Source organism: Gossypium arboreum, chromosome 12 (genome assembly GCF_025698485.1).
Source record: "Gossypium arboreum isolate Shixiya-1 chromosome 12, ASM2569848v2, whole genome shotgun sequence".
NCBI lineage: Eukaryota > Viridiplantae > Streptophyta > Magnoliopsida > Malvales > Malvaceae > Gossypium > Gossypium arboreum.
Window position 1 is genome coordinate 23,308,093 of NC_069081.1, and position 19,272 is coordinate 23,327,364.

The following is a 19,272-nucleotide window of genomic DNA, read 5'->3' on the forward strand; positions in this document are numbered from 1 at the left end:
CTTGACTCCCAGATGGCATGTATTGCTGCGAGCTGGATCCAAAATATTGCTTTGGGTTAACAAAAGATCCTTGAAATCGAACCTAACCATACTTTTCAGGACCCAAAACTTCAGTAATAATCCGGTTATCAATGTCGTCAACATTAATAGAACTATCACTCGAAACAATCGTTTCATACTCCGTCTTTTTATCCTTTAGTTTCTCCTAATAAATTAATCAAAAAGTTAGAAATGAAATATATAATAAAAACAAATGCAACATAACTTAACATTATTTTCATTACAAACGAGAATTAAACACTATAAATATTTAAAATAATTCAAATTTTATAAAGTAAACATACCATAATTTCTATAGCTTCAGAAGTCATAGGAGATTCATCTTTCTTCCTATGTGTAATGTCAAAAAGCTGACAGCGTCCAACTTTTTGACTAGACGGCAGTTCCTACAATATAGTAGTAAAAATATTATTTAATAGAAAGTAATAAATATTTGAAACAATTAATAAATTCAAAATACCTCAGCCTCATCTATATAAGCAAAACTTTTCGACCCAGCTGTGTGAGTGAATTTCTGTTTTTGCCTGCTGCTTGTTCTAACTTGCTCACGATCCTAAATTATAAAATTACTATTACGTATATAGTCAATACTATAAACTGAAATAAGTATAAGAGTTTGGAAGTACGTAATACCTCTCATTTCTTTAAATTCCAAAATCTAACCGCATCTTCCCATTGGTACCTCAGCATTCCCTGCGGGACATTTCGTAATTTCTTTTCAAGGCTTATATTTCTCTTAAAATATTCTTTCTTTAAAGTACTTTTATGGTCTCTCCATTTTTTCCCAATACCTTCTTGACATAATTATCCGAGATCTCTAAAGCAAATATCTCTTACAAAAAACACAAGTTTAAAAAGTAAATATAAATGAAACTTAAACTAAAGTATTATAAATTACATTCACGTTTTGTCACCTTAATATTCTCGAGAGTTTGATTTTTGTTACTATCAGACATTTGATGCCATGACTTGTAGTTGATATGCAACATGTTGGCATTTCGTGCTATAATGCCCAAATATCCTGCTAAAAGTCGAGCTTCTGATCTAACAGGCTGACCAAGATTGTTTCTAGATACTTCGACACGCTTGATAGGATTTAACTCGTATAAATCTTTAACGTACGTCCTCGACCTCTGTCCGCCCTACAACTTTTAGTGAAAAATGGTATATTATAATATAAGAATTTGAAAAAGAAATCAATAATAAAAGTCAACACACATGTAAATTAAATTTAACATTACTTTGAATTTCTACAGGTTCGTCAGGTGTATTCGGAACATTCAAAGATCCAATAGCAGTCTGTTGTTCATTATTTGGTTCTTTCGAATTTGGAGTATTTTAAACAATACTTAGATCTCGCAATTGTCTTCTAGGCATTTTATCTACAATACACATAAAATAGTTGAAGTTTTAGTAACTAATTACAACAATAATTGTACATATAAAATAGTTGAAATATTTAACAAGACCAAGATTTAAATTATGATATTACATATAATTAAGAAATCGTAAAATCTTACTACATAATAATTCGCAAATATCTTCAACAACATCCTGGCAAACCCATTGAAATTGTGTACTAGTACTAGGGATATTTTCATTTAAGTTTTGTTCTGGAAAAAGGAAAAGTTTCTGATCATTCGTCGATGTTATCTCTACTTCTATTGCCCATGTCAAAAAGTCTCTGGGGGTGTTACGGAGTACAACGTTCCAACCCTCATCAATTGGATCTTTCGAGTAAAAAACTTATTTTACTTGAGAAGAAAATACATACGGCTCATCCATCAATTATTGTCCAGTGTGAATCAATCGAGAGAAGTTCACTATTGTAAAACCAAATTGATCTTTTTTAATTCCGCGAGCAGTATTAATATCAACTTAATCACATCGAAATAAGACAACTTTCCATTTGCCATAGTAATCCAACTCAATAATGTCAGTAAGAAGTCCGTAATAATCCACATTTCCCTCAACAGGATTACTGTCCCTAGCACTAGCATAACTTGTAATTGAAGAATTAACAACTATTCCATAATTTTGAGTTCTCCTCAATCTCTCGCGATATTTTGTATGAAATCTGAATCCATTGATCAGGAAGAACTATATCTTTTTACTACTCTATTCGGACTTGGGAAAGCCATTTAACTTCGTCATTGACGTACTTCCCACTCCAAACCTATTGAATTGAAAGTAAATTGAGTAATTATAAATGTTATGAGAAAACATTATTATTTGTCAATGAAAGCTTTAATTGCATACTGTTTGGCTTAACCATTCATGAAAAAATTCTGTGAATAACTTATTAATCTCTCGATGTTGTAATCTTCGAGAGCGTGAACGAAATCTCAACATTTGTTTATATTCACTATGTTAAAAAGAAGTCTAATTGGTTAGAAGATAAACAAATTAAAAAGATGAATATTTATCAAATTCTAGAACTTACTTGCATAATGGTTCAATTGAATCATGGTGAAAAAGAACATATTGATATTCTTGTACCCAAGATCTATCATCTAATTCTGCAACTTCAACTTTATCGATTTGTTCTCCATAACTTTGAAATAAATAAGTTTCGGCCAAGTTATAATTAGTGAGCCCAACATTTCTACTTGGTCTATTCAGTCTTGTTTCTACATCTTCTAAATATCTAGAATAGAAAGTCATACACTCCTCTGCCAAGTAACCTTCAGAATTGATCCTTCTAGATAACGCTTATTACGATAATAAGATTTCAATTTGTATAGGAACCTAAACGCGATATACAATATTATCAAAAGTTGTAACTAAAGGTATAGAGGTGAATGAATGAATACTTTACAAATAAATTAACACCTTTCTATAGGGTACATCCATCGATAGAGAACCGTTCCACCAAGTATTGCTTTATGAGGGAGATGGATTAGCAAGTGCACCATAATAGTGAAGAAAGAAGGTGGAAAGATCTTCTCCAAATTGCATAAAGTCAAAGCAGCTCGATCTTGTACTTTCTCAAGTTCTTCAACATTCAAAACTTTCCCACAAATAACTTTCATTATATTGGATAGTTCAATTGTACAAGACGTCACCTTTTTTGACATACAACACCGTAAAGCAACTGGTAGTAAATCTTGCATCAAGATGTGATAATCATGTGATTTTAAGGAATATATTCTTCGATCTTTAAGACTCATACATCGAGATATATTTTATGCATACGCATCTGGGATCTTTATATCTTTTAACACCATGCAGAACATTTCTTTCTCTTTCTTCAACATTGCAAAAATAGAAGGCGACAACTGATATTTCCCATTCGGAAGTACTTGGGGATAAATATCACACTGAATTCCCATGTCAACTAAATCAAGTCGACTCTGAAGATTGTCTTTCGATTTTCCATCGACATTCAAAATTGTCCAATAATGTTCTCGCAAACATTTTTCTCAATATACATGATATCAAGATTGTGTCGTAAAATGTGATGCTCCCAATAAGACAACTCAAAAAAAATACTTCTTTTTTTCCACAAGTCCACCTTAGTAGGATCATCCTCTTCATCAGATTCATTATCAGATTCATCTATCGATCTTTTCTTTGTTTGCGTGTTGGGTGGTTGATTCATCTTCCCATAACTGAAATTCATATACTTCAACATGAACAAGATTTCAGATCCAATGGTCTACTCAGGAGCTTCTCTTAACTCTTCAGTATTGTCAAATAGAGTCCTCTAAAATCTAAATCTATGATTTCCATCTAACCACTGACGATGCCCCATATAAGAGAACTTCTTCCCATTATATAACCATTTTGAACATGTTTGCACCGCACAACAAGGACAAGCATAACGTCCTTTAGTACTCCAACCAGATAGATTGGTATAAGCTGGGAAATCATTAATAGTCCACAACAAAGCTGCACGTAAATAAAAGTTCTCCTTTCTCAAGACATCATATGTTTCAACACCCACCCATAACTATTTCAACTCTTCAATAAGTGGTTGCATATAAATGTCAATATCATTTCTGGGACCTTTCTCTTCGGGGATAATCATAGATAAAATAAAAGAAGATTGCTTCATACAAATCCACGGAGACAAATTGTAAGGAACAAGCACTACAGGCCAAGTATTGTAAGAAGTACTCATGATTTTATAAGGATTAAATCCATCCGATGCTAGCCTAAGCCTTACATTCCGAGGATCAGTTGCAAAGCTTGGAAATTTATTGTCAAATGATTTCCAAGCTAAAGAATCCGCAGAATGCCTTTAATCCATCATCGGTTTGTTGAACATGATGCCACCTCATAGAATCGACTGTCTTTGATGACATAAAAAGCCTTTGAAGCCTTGGTATTAATGGAAAATATCGTAAAATCTTTACTGGCTTCTTTCTTAATTGTGCCTCACCTTCATCCTCATTCATATTTTCTGTATTCATATTCATCCAATGAGATTTACCGCAAATATGACAAGACTGTTGGTTTTTTTGATCACCCCAATACAACATACAGTCATTTGGGCAACTATGAATTTTGTCGTACCCAAGGCCTAAATCTTTTATCAGTTTCTTCATATCTTTGCATGAATGAGAGATTTTTGCAAATGGAAACATCTCTCTCAAAAACTCTAACAGCATCGTAAAAGAGTTTCCGATCCACCCTTCCAAACATTTTAAATGAAATAGACGAATACAGAAGGACATTTTGAATATTTTGATCCCTCGTAAAGTTCTTCATTCATTTTATTAAGTAACTTGTAGAACTTCGCTGCTTCTCTGTTTGGCTCTTCATCAGGTACGTTTCTTCCCGTTTCGGTAAAAGCATTTCCACTAACATTACAATCATCGGATGCAATAAAGTCAAGTGGAAGCGATTGCAAACCATGGCTGTGCATATTAAATGCATCCCGCAACATACCTTCCATGTCATCTTCTCTAACAGGCTAATGGTAAGTACTATGAGGATAAGCCAGATTAATCATTGAAGAGGTTCTACTAGATGTACACTCTCCATAGAAATCCATTTTTTATACCCCCGAATAAAACCATCAACAATTAGATGTTCATAGACAACTTCACGAAAATGCCAATTGATGTTGCCACACTTCTTACACGAGCAAAGAATCATATTCTCTTGGCTTGCATTTTGAAATGCAAAATTTAGAAAAGTTTGTACTCCATTTCGATAGTCGTTGCTTACCCTTGACAAATTCATCCAACTCTTATCCATTTCGTTGTTCTTGAAGTCTAAAGTTGACAATACGATATTTATTTATGTCAGTTATGTAAAAATGTAAGTTATGAAAATTATGTAAGTTATGTAAATTATGTAAAAATGTAAGTTATGACAATTATGTAAGTTATGTAAATTATATAAATTATGTAAGTTATGTAAATTATGTAAGTTATGTAAGTTATGATATGATATATATTTATATAAGTTATGTAAGTTATGTATGTTATGTGAGGTATGTAAGTTATGATATGATATATATTTATGTAAGGTATGTAAGTTATGTAATTTTAAAGAAATGAAAATGAGAATAATGTAAATTGAGTAATATCTGTATGGGCATACATTTGTATTGTCAAAAGAATATTTCACCATTTCACTAATAACACACCTCAACTCAGTTAAACATTTTCATTGTTTTAAAAAAAATTAATCTAAACCAAAACTCAAACTTTAGTATAAACTAGTATGATTGTTATTTTTAAATAAAATAGACTTAATGGAATAAGGTTAAATTGGATTTATGTTCATATTTGGCAGCAATGGAGATGTAATATCAGCAAGCCATTCTTTTGATTCTTTTCCATATTTTTTACATTTACAATCATGCCCGGTAAATATTTAAATTTTTTTTCGCACAAGCATGCTAAAATTCAAGAGAGCACTAACCTTAATAAGCTTCCCAAAACAGTAGGTTCAACACCAAGCTTCAACCCAAACGTTAAATCTTGCTTCACCCTTGCTCTCTTCTCTAGCTTCAAGCATATACCTAACATTTTCCAGGAAAAAAGTTACTGTAAATATTACAATTTAGATTTATTTAATTCTTTTTAATAATATGGGGACTAAATTGATCTGTTTATTCATTTGAAGGAATATTATTTATTTATTTATTTATTTATTTATTACATATGGTGATTTCTTAATACAGCATGTTAAAATTTCCATTACTACTTTGTCAAATATTAATCCATGTATTATTATTTGATTGCAAAATATTAAATTTATTAATATATTATTAGTCATTCATAACTTAATATGTATTTTTAAAAATAATTTTATTTAAAAAATTTAAAATTTAAATGCACGTAAGTTGAAAACAATTATAAATTAACATGTATACTAGTTTAAATCCACTTGCTTGTTTGAACGCTGATGCATTTGATTGCCAACTTTGCCTTTGAGATGAGTTTGAGATAACTGGCTAACCCCTAAGTAGATTAAAAAAAATAATAATAATGGCAGCCGCAGGGAAGAATAAGCTATGATTTCGACCATGATGTTGATGGCAGCCGCATTATTTAACACCAAAACCCATATTTAATCAATACCACATATATTCCATTCAATTCATTACATAATCTTCAAATTACAACTTTGTTTTCATTGAAAATTACTCTTTCACATTCACAAAATTAAATTTTACAATCACACTTATATTTTTATATCTGTTGAATGTAGCAATTAATTACTCTTTCTATGAATTTTAATGCATTAAAAACAATCATTTATCAAAAAGATAAAAACCCATAAATTTATTGTGCCCAAAATCCCCCATATAGTTTGCTTTATGACCCCTTGGTTTTCAAAGTTTCACAATTTACCCCATATTCGTTTTTTTAACCCTATTTATAAAATCTAAAAATTTTACCATATAAAAAGCCCCTCCACAATACAAAAATAATTAGAATCATGTTAATAAACCGATATCAACTTAATTAAAAAAAATTCAGAATTTAATTACAATTAACTGATAAAAAATGAAGTTAATAAATAGATTTGTTTATGAATGTGTTTAAACTTTCTTCTTTTTCATCCAAATATAGATAATGATTGAAAATACAATTGGCTTGAAAAGTGAAAAAAAAAAGAGAAAAGATTTAGGGGAGAAATAATATAGAGCAACACAATGAATTTCAGTTCAGGAGGAGTCTAATGGAAAGCAGAGTTGAATCAACACAGACCAGAGACAGAAGCTTCAAAAATATTTTAAAATATTTTAAAAATAATGTGATTGAAATTCATTTTTTTACAGGCTTAAAATAAGCTACGGAGAGCGAAATTTACCGACTGGTTGCGGTAGCGGAGAGCGACGGCAACGGCGACACAGTAGAGAGGACAGTGGAAGGTGATGAGCACGTGGTCGGGTCAGCATCTTCAGCGGCAGATGGCTAGGGATTTTGATATGGGGAAAATTTAGGGATTAGGGGAAATTTAGAGAATTGGGGAAAATGTGTTGGGGGGAAAGAACTAAGTATCGGGTATGATAGTTGGTATAAAATGGAAGAAAGGAAAACGATGCCGTTTTGGTATAAAAAATTTGACCATTTGTGGTGTTTCTAAAAAGCACCGCTAAAGGCGATCAATTGTGGCGATTATAAGTAGCGCCGCTAATCCTTCCGCTCCACTTAAAACGACGACGTATTGGTTAAAGTAAATTTTTTTTGCAGCACTTTTTCCATAGCGCCACTAATACGCTACCTAAAACGGTGATGTTTTAATTAAACTAACATGTTTTTGTGGCGTTTTTTAAAAAGCGCCACTAAAGGTCTATCTATTGCGGCGTTTTTTATAAAGCACCGCTAAAGCCACTAAAGATGTAAATTTGAACGGCGTCGTTTTACTTAAAGTAAATTATTTTTTGCGGTGTTTTTCTACCTAGAACCGCTAATTCTCGATCTATTATGGTGTTTTTCATGTAGCGCCGCTAATTCCCTACCTAAACTACTGTCGTTTTAATTAAAGTAAAATGTTTTTTTGTGGCGTTTTCTCAAAAGTGCCACTGAAGGTCGATCTTTTGCGGCTTTTTTTAAAAGGCGCCGTTAAAGCCACTAAAGATGCAACTTAAAACGGTGCAGTTTTTTTTAAAGTAAATTGTTTTGGGGGCTTTTTTTAACCAAGCGCCGCTAATACTCGATCTATTGTGGTGTTTTTCGCCTAGTGCCGCTAATGCCTCTACAGAAATGACGCTGTATTTTAAAGTAATTTTTTTTTGTGGTAGTAATAAATTTTTATAGTTTAATTTTTTATTAAATTCCTTTAAATTAATTTTTTTTTGTTTCAAACAATATATTTAATTTGTAAAATTTTATAATTGTGTACGAAAATAATTTTAAAAAATGAAACCAAACTTCCTTACGAAGAGTTTGTATCCACGAGTTTAATTTTTTGTGCGGCTGATAGAAATTATCCAAATTGATTTTGATACAATTAAACTTCTCAAATTTTGTCCCTAAACCTTGAAGCTTAAACGCTAGACCTTAAACCCAAAATAATATACCCTAAACCTTAAACCCTAAACTATACACTTCAACATTAAATGCTAAACCTTAAACTATAAACCCTATATATATATATATATATATATTACAAGGCACAGAAGTAATTAAAAAAAATAATCTTATTGTGTAACGCCCCCTTTACCCGAGACCGTCGCCGGAGTCGAGCACGAGGCATTACTAAACTTATTTGAGCACTTAAACAAATTCAAACAATTTATATCACACTTTCCAGACAAGCTGTCCAACTGCGTTACAGATGCAAAAAAAATCATATCTCGAGTTACAAAACTCGAAATCTAAATCCGTAAATTTTCCCCAAATCTAGGCTCATATATCTACTTACTAATTTTTTTCTAGAATTTTTGGTTGGGCCAATTAGTACAGTTTATTAGTTGAAGTCTCCCCTGTTTCAGGGTTCGGCTGCTCTGACCCCTGTTCACTACAAACCAAATTTCTCCATGTACAGAATTCAAATAACCAAGACGTTTATTTCTATTAAAAATAGACTCAATAAGGAATCCATACATATATAGTATGACTCCTAATTAATTTTTTAATGATTTTTACAAATCAGAACAGGGGAGTTCAAAATCACTCTGACCTTGTCTCACAAAAATTCAAATATCTCCTGATATGAAAGCCTTTTGCTTACACCGTTTCTTCTATGTGAAACTAGATTCAATAAGATTTAATTTCATATTTTATTCAACCTATAATTATATTTTTATGATTTATGGTGAATTTTCAAACTCAGACTACTGCTACTAACCAAAAACTATTTTAGTACAAAATGTTGTTAACTAGTTTATAACATCTTTACTTCATTTCATTTAAACTCTATACATGCCATATAAATCTTCAAACTTAAAACAAAAGCTACGGAATTGATCTGGATAGTGTGCTTTGTTGTGTTGATCCGATCTACCCACTTCACTTCAAGTCAATCTACATAAAAATATTAAACACACACAAGTAAGCTTATTGAAGCTTAGTAAGTTCATAGGTTAAAAGTAATGCTTACCAAACATAATATTTCCAAACAATACCAAAACACTTACTAAAGTTTCCTGCGATTCACAACCATTGTTATAATAATTCACATAGTTGAGCTCAACAAGAATAACTACTCAATCTCTTCCATTTGGATCACTTCTCTTTTATTTCTTATAATCAAATTAGGAAACGACTTACGAAATTGAGTACGTCGTTGCTCAATGCCACGATTCACAACTCAGTATGGTTTTCCTCATTGAAATACCATACCTACATTTTTCAACTCGGTATGGGAAATGCCATACCTACATTTTTAACTCAAGTATGGATTTGATAATACCATACCTACATTTCACATTTCAAGTATGGATAATACCATACCTACATTTCACAACTCAGTATGGATGATACCATACCTACATTTCACACTTTGCCATGGAACAACCATGGTCTTATCCAATCAATTCATCACACGTCACGATACTAACGTACTCAATCCTGCGTTTTTCCTAATTTGCATTTCCACATTTATTCTTTCATTAACAAAATCTACACAATCCCACAACAAATTCAGTATATAATAACACATTATAAACTTCAATCATTCACAAATAAACATCTAAATTCAACCATATGAACTTACCCGCTAATTTGTAGAAGATATTGAAATTTAGGGACTATTCGCAACTTTTTCTTTTCCTCGTTCTTCTTTGGATTCTTGATCTATAATATAAAATATTTCTACTCATTAGCATTTATTTGATTTCTATTTCACTTCACAATTTATGCTGTTCAAATTTCGAAATTGCACTTTTACCCCAAAATTTACAGTTTTCACAATTTAGTCCCTACTCAATTCACCCATCAATTGAACTAATTTTTCTCAATTAACACTTTATTTTATCATTATAAACTATTTCAAAACCTTTTATATTCTGAATTTCAACAGCAACCTTCAATTCACAACTTTTTCACAATTAGGTCCTAAATATCATTTCCTATCAAAATCACTTAATAAAACCACCTTAATATGAAATTAGAACTTAAATTTCATAATAATTCATCATAAAATTCCTTATCCATCCAGGGTAACTTCCAATTTCACCCATAAAATCAAAAACTAATGAATTCTACAAGTGGACCTAATTGTAAAAGTCATAAAAACATAAAATTATCAAGAAAAAGCAAGAATTAGACTCACATGATGTAAAAATATGAAAACCAGCTTTCTCCAGACCTTCTATGGCTTTTTGGCTGAGAAAATATGAAGAAATGTCTAGATTTTTCAATTACATCATTATTTAACTATTAACTTTTATCTATTTCCAATTTTGCCCTTGTTCACATTGTTTTCTTGCTTATTTCATACCCAAACCGTCCAGCCATTAACCTTTGGGTCTAATTGCTCTTTAAATCCATCTTTTAAATACTTAAGCTATTTACTCACAATTTAACAAATTTTGTGCTATTTTCAATTTAATCCTTTTAATTAATTAGCCATCCAAACGTTAAAATTTTCTAACTGAAACTTTAATACTAACTCAATGACACTCCATAAATATTTATAAAAATATTTATAGCTCGATTTTCAACTTTGAGGTCTCGATACCTCATTTTTGACCCGTTTGACCTAATAAATTCTTTTAATTCACTAATTTCACCATTTCACAAATTCTTCTAAATTCTTACTTGACTCATAAATATTAAATTACTATCTTGTTCAATCTTATTTGTCGAATTTAGTGATCTCAAATCACCATTTCCGACACCACTGAAAATTAGGCCGTTACATATTGCTTACCTAAACCCTAAAATAACTTGATTTTTTGTCACTTTTATCAAAATCCCTAACCCTTAAACCCTAATATCCTGACTCCTAAAACCCCAAACACTAAGACCCTAACCATAAATCTTAAAACACTAAACCATAAATCTAAAATACTAAACATTAAACCATAAACCATAAACCCTAAAACCATAAACCATAGACCTTAAACCTTAAACATTAAATCTTAAAACCTAAACCCTAAAATAAAATTATTTTTTTTTGCGGCCACTACTGCTTGGCCTTTTGTGGTGTTTTTACCATAAACGCCCCTAATGCTTGACCTTTTGTGGAGTTTTATCATAAACGCCGCTAATGCTTGACATTTTGCGGCATTTTTATCATAAACGCAGTTAATGCTTGACCTTTTGTGGCGTTTCCGCTATAGCTCTAACCTTTTGCGGTGTTTTCCTATTAGCACCACTAATGTATAACTTTTGCGGCATTTTTTTGGCCAAACGCCGTTAAAAACCTGTTTTGCTGTAGTGTTTCTTGCCAAGTTTTTTTCTTGGATTGGAAATTATAGTTGTTTGAAGGGGGTTGTGGATTTATCTGGTTTCCAAGGCTTCTTAGGACTTCTACACATCACTTTCCATCTTTTTCATCTATCTTGTTTTGTTTCTTTGTTATTATATTTTGTTCTTGTTTAGTTGTTTCTAATCTTTAATTTGGATTCCTTGTTCTTTTTCTATCTTAATTATTTGTTTTAAATATGACCTTTTTTTTAATTCTTATATTTAACTTGGATTTGTTTGTGTTTCAGGTTGTGTCAAACTTTAAGTTTTCCTTCATTTGTCTCGAGCCCTAGGCCAAATCTACGACTAGGACAAACTTACGATCCTGTTCTACACGCGTCCATATCAATACCTTATGTTGATGTAAAGGGCGTTCATGATACTTTTACCAAGAGCATACTGGTCTTTTTATTAAAAATTTCATTTATTAAAAATTGGTCTGTTCTTAGTAAAAATAATATAGAGGCCCTTATACTATGAGTTAGATTGCATTTTGCCCATTTTACTCAAAAAAAAGAGCAAATTAGTCCATGTACGTTAGATCAAAAGAGCAAAGTGATCCTTTCTATAAAAAAGTAATTTATTTTTATTGTTAAAAACTGGCTTAGCTGACAGAATAACCAGACAGTTACACATGACTTCGTGTGCCTCATTTTGACGTACAAGACCAATTTTTAAAAGTAGAAATGAATGAAATTTCTAACAGAAGGACCAATTTACTCTTTTATCTAATATATAAAAACTAATTTATCTATTTTTTGAATAAATGAGAAAGATATAATATAACTTTTAATATAGTAACCTATGTAATACTTTTACCTCTCTGTAACCATCTTTTCACCTTCAGCCGTCATTTTCTCTGTACTTTGGTTTCATAAATGAGTCCTGGGCTAGTTGACCTGCAAGGCAACACTGTGGTTTGACTTGGTTCGAGAATGTCGGTTGTTTGTTAGCATCTCCATCATGGATTTAAATTATGATTATGGATTTCTCAGCTAACCATTATTGGTTCACATTGAAGCACAGTGGATTGCCTCCGACATGGTCACATGACGTTGTCTACTCCCATTTCATATTCATCTACTGTTACAACATTTGAGTGACTTCACTCTCCAACTACACTGTAAACAATCGGTACTTGTGTAGACTAGAAAAGGAGAGTCTCAAGAATGAGGTCCGAATGGAGGATGGAACACAATTAAATCTCGATAAATACAATGTTTGAGTTTCCATCATTACAGGTATACCCTCACAAGTTAACATCTAAAGTGTGTTAAGATCTTAGTGATTGAAAATATTCCATAGTACAAATTTAGTTTGTTGGGTTTGAACAAACAAAAGCATATGTGACTGAAACTCGTAACCGCGATATTAATGGTACAGCTAAAAAGAGAATACAAGGTAGGTGCCGTACTCAGTTTGATGTTCAACAAATTGTCTTTTATTCTGTCATGCATTTAAGCAAATTATAAACATAAAACCCTTTTTACTCCACTTTCACCAAAGCTAATGATTAATTTGTCTGCCCATGAATGAAAGTTAAGCTCAATTTCGTCAAGATGAAGGTTCTCCATTAAAGAAACAAAAGAAAAAGAAAAGCTGCTAGTACAGGGCTACAACAGAACAGAAACTAAATAACTTAACAAAAGTAAAAATTGGGTTTCTTTCATTTTTAAATTTCTAACCAAACATCATAATGATTGTTGTTTTTTTTATGTTCGGTTACATTGAAGACACAACTCTCGTTCTCAGTAGTTAAACATGAAACGAGCATCCATGACATACTCATGAACTTTGCCTCACGGAACAAGCAACCACCTGCGCCCATTGCCTCAGCTTTGTCTTCACTATCTGTGGTTTATCACCTTTACCAACAAAAATAAATAAAATCAGAAGAGAAAAAAATTCCAACGAAACCAGGCTCATATCTGAGTTAAATTTCAAGTTATTTCTTACCAGGGCCAAAGATGGCGTGGGGGCTACCTATAGCTGATGAAATGCTATCACAATCCGATGCAGCCGAAGGAGACGAGGCATACTTTGAGATGGTGTGGTTGTAGTTCTTGTTAACTGCTTGGTAAAGACCAAGAGCTGGCAAAGTATTCGACAAGCGTTGATCTATCTCTAGGGAATCAAACCCAAATCCTAACTCAATACAAGCCCTGAGTTCATCAAGGTCTTCGTCTGTTACACTCTTGCTTCGCCGGTTCTTGCTCTTTCCTTTTCTTCTAAGCCATGCTTCGTTACGGATGATGTCGGGTGACCAGGATCGCTGCTTATAAAGCGGAAGCGGTGGTTTCAGTGCTGCTGGAAAGGGAGGAGGAGGTGGCGGCGCATGATCAGGATAGGACATGGATTCAGCTGGCCCGAGGAGGTCCACGGGGACCTCGCCCGCCCGGTCGAGGAGCTCTATGGCTGGGGTGGGTTTGGGGTATAGATTTAGAAGTGAAGAAGGGAGGTTAATGGTTGATGAGATATAAATAAGGTGATGAGATGGGTGGCCAAGTGGAGTTGTGGGACAGGTGGTGAAGCTGATGGCCTCCGGATTGGTAGTTAACTGAGTTTCCTCGTAATTTATAAGATACCAACATAATAATATATATAAATTATGCCATACGTTATAGGTGAAAAAATAATTATATAAAATATATAATTAACTCAAAAGATTGAATTTGGACACAATTGAATTTAAATGTCTTAATGTAATTATATTCATCTAATTTGATTTATATATATATAAAATTGAAAAACATAAACACTGTTATAATAAAATTTATTGTTTTAAACTTTTGGTTTTTTAGTAGTTAATTCATGATATCAATTTTATAAAGGGTGTTATAAGTAACAAGATTATGGATACACTTACGATGTGGGTGAAAATTTTGTTATGTAAAAATATTTATTAAAATTTTATGTAAGAATAAAAATGAAGCTTTTGTTGAATTAGTAAAATTGAGTTTCAAAGCTATAATGTTCTAAGTTCAAATATCACATATGTGTGTTTTTTATTGATTTTTATTAAAAAATAAATAAAAACATTCTTAAATAATATAATTTATTTTTAAAAAATTGACTTTTTAGTTATTTCTAACTAAATTTGTGTCTGGTTGACTTGTGATACCAAATTAGTGAATGAGTTTTTTTATACATACAATATTAAGGGTGGGGATGGGGTAACACAATTTGATCCCTTGCCAAACGAGTGTTTGACAAGAACTTTAATCAGTGCTCCATATTAGTCAAGACTCGGTGAAGGGTTTTAAATATAACTTAACTAAATTATGTCACACCTACAATGTAGGTGAAATAGATAATAAAAATATTTTTAATAGTTAAATCATGTATAGAGTAGTAATGTAACCTCTCCAACCCGGCTTAGACGTTAAGCCCAAATTCGAAAAATTACATTGGCCACCGAAATGGCCTAGCAAAACTATCGGATTTTAAAATAAGTTGTTTAAAACGTTTGCTTTAATTTTTGAAGAAAACTTAGCATGTTTCAAAAAGATTACAATTTAGTTTTCAAAATCGGTTGATCTTAATGACTATTTCGCAAAAGTTGAATTCTAGTTTTTTATAAATATATGTATTGTTCAAACCTCATTTACATAGTCAAACTTCGGAAAAGTGATATCTAATATTAGTTTTAATAAAACCAAATTTCATGTATAATTAATTAAAATCCATATTTTAATGTCACATAATCAAATTAAATGTCATGAATGCAATATAAATCTAAAAACCTAAGTCCTATGTCACAGTTCAAAAATAAAAAATACAATATCTAAATAATAGAAATTTCAAATAGTAATCTAAAATACTTTTATAAATAACAATTCGAGTTGAGACTTTCTGAATGCCGAGTCCTTGCTCTAACCTTGCGAGTTATCTGAAAAGATGGAAAATTAAGTGGGTGAGCTATAAAGCTCGATGTGAGTCCAATCACAAGAAAATTAGTGCAAACAGTAGATGTCACATACAAAATAACAATTCTTAGAACAATCACACTCATATAGTGATTTAGAGTATCAGTTCTTTAAATCAATACATCCATGTAATAATATCTCAACATTCACAGCTTATGTATGAACATGCCCATGGATGACAATGCAATTTCAATATATCAAAATAGATCCTACCCAACTCCGCTACACACCACAATAGGAGTTCCCCAAAACTCCTCCATCCTTACACCATGTTGTGGATAAACCACTCATCGTTGTGGATGAAACACTCGTCGTTGTAGATAAACTGCTCATCAGCGTGAACGAACTACTTGTAGTAAAAATAGTAGATGAACCACCAGAGGTTTTAGATAAAAAGTTTGTAGACAAGTTACTAGTACATTGTGGATAAACCACTCATCGGTGTGGATAAACCACTTATCATTGCAGATAAACTGCTCACACTTCCTTCGTTCATACCGTCCTACCCCATGCAATGCAATATGGCATGTTTATAACAGATCAATACAGTAGCAATATACATGCTTATAATAGATCAATACGATAGTAAAATTCATTCTTATCATGTATTTGGCTTAACCATATCAAAAGGCATGCTAAACTTGCAATCGGTAATACAAAGGAAACATGCATGTATTGTTCACATATTATGCATATAACAATAATAATTTAGTCACTCGAATCATAGGTTCCAATATGCATATTATCAAGGATTCATTTGAGTGAAATAAAACTCTAAAAATAGTACGAGGACTATACAGGGACTAAACAAAACAATTCACAATTTTTTGGGCAAATTTGTAAAACAAAGGTCACATGGCTGCGTGGAAGGGTTACATGACCATGTAACAAACTGTGGTCGTGTGGTAAACATTCAAATTACCCTACAAGAGAGACAAAGTCATGTGGAAGGTTCTTGGCCGTGTGTAAAGTGAAGTACCCTAAAGTAACAGTAGCATATGGTCGTGTGGCCTACATGCCTGTGTGGGAGATTGTGTGGCCCAAAACTTTTACACGGTTTGCCCCGATTCACTTGGTAAAGAACACACACATTTCATTGAAGATTCGATCAATGTTTCTCATGCTCGATTCTGATCCGATTCATTTAAATTCGATCCTTCAAACGACATTTACACATGAATTAATAGTTAATTTCAAGATTTGTCAAGGTTAACAAAAGATTTGGTATGAACCGTAAATGATTGATGAATCGAATGAAAAATTAGTGTCAGATAGAAATATTAAGGAAATTCGAGAGCTAAACATCGAAAACGAGATGTACTTACCAATTCTTGTCAAAAGTAAGAATGCTATTGATGACAATTACAAAACCATTAATAAGAACGATTGAATGGATAATGGCTAGATTCGAAAAAGTAAAATATTTATCAATAATTAGAATGAAAATATGATGCAAATATGATAGAAAAGAAGATGACAAGAAAAGATAAAAACAAGAAAAGAAAAGAAAAGAAATATAGGATGAAGATAAATTTTACTAAAATTGTGAAAAGAGGTAATCCTAATCAAAATAGGAAAAGGAAAGACTGAATAGATAAGGTTTGTAAACTGTAGGAGTGGCAAGGGTAATTATCCCCAGTACTTGGCCGAAATTAAAAAAGGATGCATTTGGGGAAGGAGTGGCTTGAACTTAAGATCATAAGGAAGCTAACACTTAACTATTAGGCCTAAATCCTATTTCTTATTTAGTCTTTATTCCTAACTATATATATTTTAGGTGAAGCTTTTTCCCTAAGTAATTGAAAATTAAAGGAAAAGAAATGGGGGGAAGGTAGCTTGGACCTAGGACTTCTAAGATAGGAGAGTAACACTTAACCATGGAGCCTTTAGCTCGTTTCTTATCTATTCATTACAATTAACCCCCTATATTTCGGGGCATGACAGGTGAAGTACTTATGATTAAAACTAGCTTCATCAATTCTAAGTTCATATAAAATAATAAAAGGTAGGAACATCATTTATTTAAACATTTCATATAAAATAATAAAAGGTAACATGACATTATATTAAAGATAGTTATTTGATATATTGATAGTGAAAACTTTTTATTCCATAAATGAAATTGATGTCGAATTGATTTATGATATTAATTTAATCATTCATATTATATATAATATAGATAGGTAATATATTATATAAAATATTAATATATCTGAATTTATATAAATATAATACACATTATAATTGATACAATAAATATGTTGTGAATCTAATCAGGATTAGATGTCTTTAATTTGTTTTTAAAGAAGGGTTAAGAGTTTCTTGGAATATATAGTAGTAATTTACCCTAAAATAATTAAATTTTTTCTACATGTTTGAAAAGTAGGCAATATATATATACATGTATAGAGAGATTATTAGCATACTATTTTGCTTGAGTTAATGTTATGAGTAAATTAAAGACTAATTAAATATAAATTATTTTTAAAATAATAAATATTATTATAATATTATTTTTGTCTCTTTAAATAAAACAATTCAAAAACACAAAAAAAGAGACAAAGATCAAACTTGATTCAGGGTTGGCACTAGGAGGATCGTGAGGGTCTCGACCTCTAAAATGAAAATTTTCATTTTTGGTCCTTTAAAATTTATAGTACATGGTAAAATTGTACTCCCCAAATGATAAAATTTTGATTTAGTTGTAAGCTCCTCAATCTAGCCTAAACGTTAGACTCAAATTCGGAAGATTACATTAGCCATCGAAGTGACTCAGTGAGTAACTGCGATTTTGAAAACAGTCATTTTAAAACAATTTGTTTAATTTAGTAGAAAACTTAGTTAAATATCATTTTATTAATATTCAAAACCTTAATTCAGATATAGCAGCAGAAAAATGATAAATTTAGATAAAAATCGGGGTTCATGTATAATTTATTATCTGGGGAGCTTACAAAACTAAGTTTAATGTTTAGAAATAGTAGAAATTGAGTGCCATGCAAAATAAAATCAAAACCCTAAGTCTCATGCCATTGTATAAAATAAAATATTACAATCCTCGAATAATATAATAAATTATATAATAAACCTAAAATAATTTTGTAATTAGAAATTAAGTAGAGACCTTCCGGATGCCGCGTCTGAGCCCTAACCTATTGGGTTATTTGTAAGGATGAATATTAAAGAGGAGTGAGCTATAACGCTTAGTGTAAGTTCAATTACAAGTAAATCGGTGCCAAACAGTAATTCAAGCATATGTAATAACAATTCTCAATACTTTAGTAATCATATAGAATAACAGAAATTAACAGCTCATTCAAGCATGTTAATGTGCGATTATGCAATATAATTAGTGATATTAGTTTAACAGTATAAATAGGTCCTACCTCACCGCTAAACTCCATAGTAAGAATTCCCCAAATTTCTTATATCCTAGACACTCCAGTTTGTGGTTGAACTAAAGT

General features: G+C 31.5%; 1 protein-coding gene across 1 annotated transcript; it reads right to left on the reverse strand.

Moving 5' to 3' along the window:
• Window positions 1–13,431: 13,431 nt before the first annotated feature.
• Window positions 13,432–14,445, reverse strand: LOC108478320 (uncharacterized). The gene is made up of 2 exons (XM_017780770.2): window positions 13,839–14,445; window positions 13,432–13,747 (listed from the first exon to the last, which is right to left on the reverse strand). The coding sequence occupies exons 1-2, from the start codon at window positions 14,233–14,235 to the stop codon at window positions 13,668–13,670; spliced, it is 477 nt and encodes a 158-aa protein (XP_017636259.1). The 5' UTR covers window positions 14,236–14,445; the 3' UTR covers window positions 13,432–13,667.
• Window positions 14,446–19,272: the final 4,827 nt, after the last annotated feature.